The following is a 7209-nucleotide window of genomic DNA, read 5'->3' on the forward strand; positions in this document are numbered from 1 at the left end:
ACACCTCCCTAGACCCCCCCTGACTTCGTAGCTGCATTATAAGCCTCGTTAACATAACGTTTGAGAAAATGAAGTGCCGGAGTTATCAACAGGTCTCTTGAAGGAGGGAAATTCAGTCCTTTATATTCTTCTCTCCTTTTTTATCAACATGACATCAAATTCATTCAAATGGAATCAAGTGTATTACAAGAAGCGTTACAATAATAACAGAAGCCATAAAAACCTACTTATAACTCAAAGTCGGATCAACAGATCAAAACATACCTTCCTATTTTCATTGCATATGAGAATGAAAAATCGAATTAATTTCTATATCCAGGTTTCAACAATTGTGGATATAACATACAGTCAAGAAAACACCGTCCACAGCCGTAATTCAACGAATATGCCAAAACCAGACATGGCATAGAATGATACAAGTTTATTATTGCAGATTTAAATTCAGCAAAATGCATCATCTGCTTCATTCCCATGCCAAACAAATAATCTGTTACAGTATTCTGGTAATACCTACACTACGTTCTAAAGTGTTCTGTAATACACATACATGCAAAAGGGAAGAAAGAGAAACAACTCTAAAGCACATAATAAAAATAAGTAAACTCTAAAGCACAATACATAATAACTTAACAAGTAAACAAACCAAGACGACAACTGCCTGATAGACGGCAAGTAGTTCCTCCTCCTTAGTGAGACTCAGCTGGACAAAAGGGTGGTACAAGTGGCTTTAATTACCCACTAATCAACATTCTCCGCATTTGGACTGGCATTGCCTGCATCTGATTTAGCTGTTTCATCAACCATTCTACTGTTATCATCAACATCCAACACATCATCCATCAGGTCATCCTCCACTACATTGATATCTTCCACATCATCCTCATCCTCATTGTTGCTTCCATCAGGGATCTTTCTTTTCTTGGGACCATGCTCAAGCCTATGTGTGTCCAATTCTTTGTCCATTGTTTCCTGTAAGTTCATCGTATCATTGTTTGCTTTCCTTGCTTTCCTTGCATTTTGCCACCTCTCCAACTCCTTTTCAACATTTGCTAGATACTGCTCCCCAATCTGCTTCTGATAATTGCTCAGTTCCTCCCTTCGTGCTGCTTTCCATTCTAGGAATTCCTGATATGCAAATTTAGATAAGATGAATAAGGCTTTCAGACCAAAAACGCAAATTACACAGTACAGAGGAATAATTTTGGTAGATATCTGGCACACTAATTAACAGAGTAATTCCAGGCCACAATTCCGACATGATTCCACTAATCAATAGTTCAGACTAGGGCAACCTAGTATGCCAGAATGTCTGGTAAGAGGAATTTACCACATATATAAACATGATTATAAAATATGAGTATCAGTAAATAGGGTTTTGGCCACATGCTAAAATCCAGAAGGTCCTAGGTTGGATTAGCATCCTAAAACATTGGAAGGTAATTTAAATACAGATGTAGATCAGGTATACTTCATTTTTATCATGTGAGAATGCAGTAAACATAGTTGGCTTCTATTGAAATAATAATCCCATGTATCAAAATAATCAGAAACGATCCTTATGTATGCAAGTCAAAGGGAGCTCACCTTTTCTTTTCGCTGCTCAGCCAAGGTAGCATCCTCATCCAATGGTTTCTTGGGTAGATAATATATTGGAGGCTCTGCCTTAGTCCTGAAAAATGAACAAATCCCAGGGCAAAACAAAATGTGTAAAGAATACCATAAAGGAACGTTCAAATATAATTCTACCTAAAACCCCACAATAAAGTAGGAAAGATCACTCAGCAAGTTGCAGCAATACTACTATTCACATGAATAGAAACTTATCTTCGTCCCAATAAAATGTGAATATGGACACTTTTTTTGGACCAAAATAAAAAATAACCTGGAAAAAGGGGGAAAAAGAAAGTAGTTAGACAATTATATGAAAATTCTTCATTGTCAATGACCAACAAAATTGATAGCTGGAAACCCTGTACCTTATAAAATTGCTAAGTTTCTTGTGATGCTCACTCCACTGAAGAAAAAGCAGTTCCAATTTTTTTTCTTCTGTCTTGGCAGAAACACGTGCCCGCAGAGTCTAACAACAAATAAATACAGTTAGTATAGAATAAGGATCAACCTGTTCCTCAAACAGAAAGTTCATATTGAGGCTTCACTAATGGAGATCAAAGAATTATATTGAGTAATTAATGACAAACCAGATCTCTCCTCCGCTTTTCCGCAATTTGTTCGCGCTCTTGTATCCTAAGTCTTTCACTTTCTTCACGTGCTCTTTCTTCAGCCTAGATATCAGAACATAAGTAGGTGTTGCAATGATTCATCATTGAATTGAAATTAAATGCAAAATGGAAGTAAAAGAAGAAAACAAATGTTCAAGAATTGCAAATTTGAGATGCAGGTACATCTATGTTTACATAGATGGACACGATCATAAAATCCAGACATTATGCAATAGAAGTCACACTTCTTAAAGTTAGTCCTGCTGAAAAAAGAGAAAGACAAGCACAAAAAGCACAACAAAACGAGACAAGAATTGCCCAAGAGTTGTTCCAAAATCAAAACAAAAATTAAGAGAAATGGCTCCAGAGATTTAAAAGGACAATGCATAGGAGCACCCAGATTGGGACATCTGGATGCTCAAACATACATAGTTCTTTAACCCCCCTCTACATAGTTCTTTAACCCCCCTCTCCTCTCCAAAAAAAAAAAACACGCACACTCACGCAAAAGAAAAAAAAATAATAATAAATATACCACCATTAAGACAAGGGTATGATACGCCATCATTTTCTAATGTTCCTGCTAACTTTACAATTCCTCCAGGACCTTAGAGTGCAAGCTATTTACTACATGCTTATGAAATTTCAGAATCTTAGCTTAGTTTCTGACATATGAACTCCTCAATAATCCAGGATATGAGCTTCAAGCTTCATAGATGGTATTTGTAACTTAAATGTACGAGTTCATTTAAATTTTTCTTGTGTGCATATATACATTCCAACTTGCATATAACAAACAAGGAAGCTAGAGGAAGTTAATTATATAATAACAATATTGCACTAAAGCTCATAACTCTTCACAAATAAATAAATTAAGGTTAACCACCAGAAGCTGAAATTTACACTACTGTCTTAGTAGTCTCTCTTATAGTCAGGTATGAATAGAATGCCGCACTACAATGTCCAGCATTATATACATATAGAAAAGTTAATTTTTATTGATAGTACTCATATAGTTAAATAGTCTCTACTCTACTAACTATATTGCATTAAACTCATAACTCTTCACAAATAAATAAATGAAGGTTAACCACCAGAAGCTGAAATTTACGCTACTGTCTTCGTAGTCTCTCTTATAGTCAGGTATGAATAGAATGCCGCACTACAATGTCCAGCATTATATTCATATAGAAAAGTTATTTTTATTGATAGTACTCATATACTTAAATGCAGTCTCTACTACCTACTATATACTCGGGATAGGGATGGCATTTGACTATTTTAAGAAAATTTGGAAATTCGAAAAATCATATATTCACTCACTCTTTGTAAAGAATTCGATCTCCGCATGAAAGCTTCTGTTCCTGAGAGTTGCACGTTTTCTTTCCTGAATTTCTGCAACAATTTCACATCCAGGTAGATTGTCATTAAATTAAAAAAATTCAAATAATGCAGAGAATGCTCTCATGGAAGCAAATTAGTCTAGCAAAACTGAAGGATTTCATACTAATAGTTTCATCTGTTCAATGTATGGTGCTTCTGACGTTTAAGGAACATGCTATTGTAAGTCATAGGGAACATCAAGGATGCATGAGGTCAAATCCCATGACCTTTAAGTAATTCCCCCAGACGGAAACCCATGAGGCCAAGTTGATGAGCGCCTTTTATTCTTTTGGAAAGTTTGACCAAATTGTCTCAACTTGAACAAAAGCATAAAAATGCTACGAACTCTGAGCATAAGAGCTTCATAAGGTTATCTGTCATTTTTAAATAGCTTAATTTTTTTTTTTTTTAAATGGCAAAGTTATACAATGCTTTCCAATCATATAAACAAACTATACAATATCAGTAATCACCTCACAAGAATTTAATTACAGATAACAAAATGAAAATGTTTTGAACTATCTAATAAAATTTGCATCATAACTACACAACACCAGTTTCATCATTAGCTTCTAATCAAAACCAATACCTAAACTACAACATACCTCTAAAGTGCCCAAAAGTTGCCCGAGCATTCTTTTGTTCCTATTGACCAAGCTAGGGTCTTCTTGCTTTGGCAATACCCTTGGAACATGATCCGTTGCTGGAATGTCAAATTCCTAACCAAAAAAAAGCAATTAAACTCAACGAAGAGTTACTGTCCATAAGCAACACCCTTGGCAAGATGAGACTCAAAAATTACCTTCTTGCCTGCTCCATGGCTGCCATCCCTCCTTAACCAGCTACCTTGTTGGGAATTTGACAACCTCCTATCACTGTGATCAGCTATCGCCGCCTCGCTTGACTCCTTATTCTTTGCATCCTTGGTTCCTTCAGCACTCTCAACAATTTCTCCATCCTCGACCTAATTTGCAAATCAGGATATACAATTTTTCAATAGTACCAAAACATAGCTCTATGCTTATTTGAGGCAACGAGACTAAGATTAGGGCTCTCACCTTGACAACAGCTGACGAAAGCCGGCGTTTCGCAGGAGGTTGATCCTCCACATCAGCCCTATCTGCCTGAAAATCGAATTTAAACAAATGAAGAGATCAAAATCAAGTTTTGATAGACGTGGAATTGAAATTGAACAAGGAAGTCGGTCGATCGATTACAGGTCGAGTAAAGCCTCGGGGGCGAGCACCGTTGGCACCAAAGTTGCGGGGCGGGGCAGCCGCCGAGCCTCCTCCTCCTCCCTTGCGGAGTCCCCTAGGGTCTCGAAGGCGTTCCGTAATCTGGTGAAGACATATAGCAATCAAATTGAGAGAAAAGCAATCAACATAGGCATGGAGAGAGAGCGAGAGAGAGAAGATGACCTCGCGCTGCTGGCGTTGGAGCTCATCGATCTCCTTGCGGAGCACCTCCTCTGTTTTCTCAACTGCGGCGCTTGCCATCATAGTCGAAAAGAAGAAGAAGAAGAAGATGACCAGTGCAAAAACCCTTAGCGTTGCCTCTTTTCGTCTATTTGTCTATTTAACCCGTCAATTCTGACGCACCAAAATACAAGTGAATAAGAAGTCTCAAATTCTCGATTATGCATATAAGGACTAAATCTTATAAATAAGGACAATGTGCTCTCCACTTGCCACATGTCATGAGTTAATTTACTTTTTTACTCTTAACTTTTTTTTTAATGAGATAATCTGTTTATGTTACTTTTTTTGTTTTCCTTGAGAATAGTCCCTTTATGTTACTTCACAAAACCTCACTCTCTTACTACTCTCATCTCATCATCTAATCCTGCTACTGCACTGATACTCGTCCAGTTCTGCTACTGCACTCGTCATCGCCTAATCATGCTACTACACTCATACTCGTCCAGTTCTGTTACTACACTCGTACTCATGTGCTGCTACTGCACTCGTCCAATCCTGCTACTGCACTTGTCCAATCCTGCTACTGCACTGACTAATACTCGTCCAGTTGCTACTACACTTGCACTCGTGTTTTGCTACTCCACTCGTCATTATCTAATCTTGCTACTGCACTTATCCAATCCTGCTACTGCACTCATAATCATCCAGTTCTGCTACAACACTTGTGCTTGTGTTCTGCTACTGCATGTTGCTTGTACTCGTATTCATACTTATCTCAATTAGTTAATAAAAGCAACCAGCTTGCAAATCATACCAAAGATGTAGCAGATTCCAAATTAGTAGCCATTAGTTTTGAATACTCTTCAGAAGTGTACCAGTTGGCTTCCTTATGTTTGTCCTAACATTGTTCACCTAGTTCCACCATGACACCACACACCAATTCAGAACTGAAGTGACACCCATAATCAATTGTCTGATACATTTATACAAAATAGTAGTGGGCCAAGGTTTTTAGCTTACAAATATGTTGAACTTCCTGGTGAAAGAAACACCCATTTGCTCCATTAGTTTTTCTCTTTATCAAATTTAATCAAAACATCGAAGACAACCCCAGTGACACAGAACTCCTTAGCCAACCATTCCTTAAGACACCTTTCTACAAGTTCTGCCAAGTTCCGAGAACAAGTGAACACAAACACACCAAGCGCAACTAGCTTCTCCACTGCGTCGTACCCAATTCCACGAGTGCCGCCGGGGACGAGGGCAATGGTTCCCCTGAGGGACCATCTCGGATTTGCGAGGTTGCCACTGCTCTCTGCCATTTTTGTCATGTTCCAGCAACTTCAAGGTGGTTGTGAGCAATCACTGCTGCAAAGAGCATGAGCATCACCACATTCCCACCATCATCTTCCATATTTGAATCTTTTATACAGAAAACGAAATTCCGACGAAGCCCAGAGGCTCAGACCAATCTTGAAACTGATTGGGGTGAGGAGTGAATGGACTGAGAGATTTGACCAGACATGGTTGAGTGAGAGAAAGAGAAGTTTGGGTCTCGGTCAATGAAGAGAAGGGAGCTGAGAAAAAAGAATTTTTTTTTCACAATGGCATCGCGGTAATTTTAACAAAAAATTATATTAATTCGTAATTACACATGAGATCTCAGGGATTAGGTTTACTATATTCTCCTTGGGCCTGAGTTTTGTGTCCTTATTTATATAAATCTAATAGAAGATGGGTTTTCTGTTTTTTTAAATTTGGTCTGTTACTTGTATGTAATTTTCTATAAAATATATGTAGATTTATTGGAATTTTGAAAAAGGGAGATATTAGAAATACTAAGGATGATATAAGAAAATATATTGTTTTTGAAGGAGTCAATTTATTAGAATTACATATAAATACATATGAATGTCAACTTCATCTACATCTAAAAAGAGACTCTAAGTGGTTGAAAAGCCGCTCTCGGATATACGAAAATGCAATAATCAGACCAAAACATATGACACATATAGTACAAATTGTAGTAGTGATGAACATGATAGTTATATATCTCTTTAAAGCTGTCGACTGTTTCCCCTGGGATAATAAAGATGAATCTAACTGGATGACTGATCATGTACTTCTAAATATTGATTACATTCATAAGCATCATAGCCAAATTGATTGTTGCATTCATGAGATTCATT

At 37.4% G+C, this 7209-nt stretch overlaps 1 protein-coding gene across 1 annotated transcript; it reads right to left on the reverse strand.

The window, feature by feature from the left end:
• Positions 1-434: 434 nt before the first annotated feature.
• LOC112179185 (pinin) lies at positions 435-5185 on the reverse strand. Its single transcript, XM_024317528.2, has 10 exons — positions 5021-5185; positions 4820-4939; positions 4661-4726; positions 4405-4566; positions 4208-4321; positions 3543-3614; positions 2199-2282; positions 1977-2077; positions 1585-1669; positions 435-1125 (listed from the first exon to the last, which is right to left on the reverse strand). Exons 1-10 carry the CDS (start codon positions 5099-5101, stop codon positions 739-741), a joined length of 1272 nt encoding a protein of 423 aa, XP_024173296.1. The 5' UTR covers positions 5102-5185; the 3' UTR covers positions 435-738.
• Positions 5186-7209: the final 2024 nt, after the last annotated feature.

Source organism: Rosa chinensis, chromosome 7, assembly GCF_002994745.2.
Source record: "Rosa chinensis cultivar Old Blush chromosome 7, RchiOBHm-V2, whole genome shotgun sequence".
Classification (NCBI taxonomy): domain Eukaryota; kingdom Viridiplantae; phylum Streptophyta; class Magnoliopsida; order Rosales; family Rosaceae; genus Rosa; species Rosa chinensis.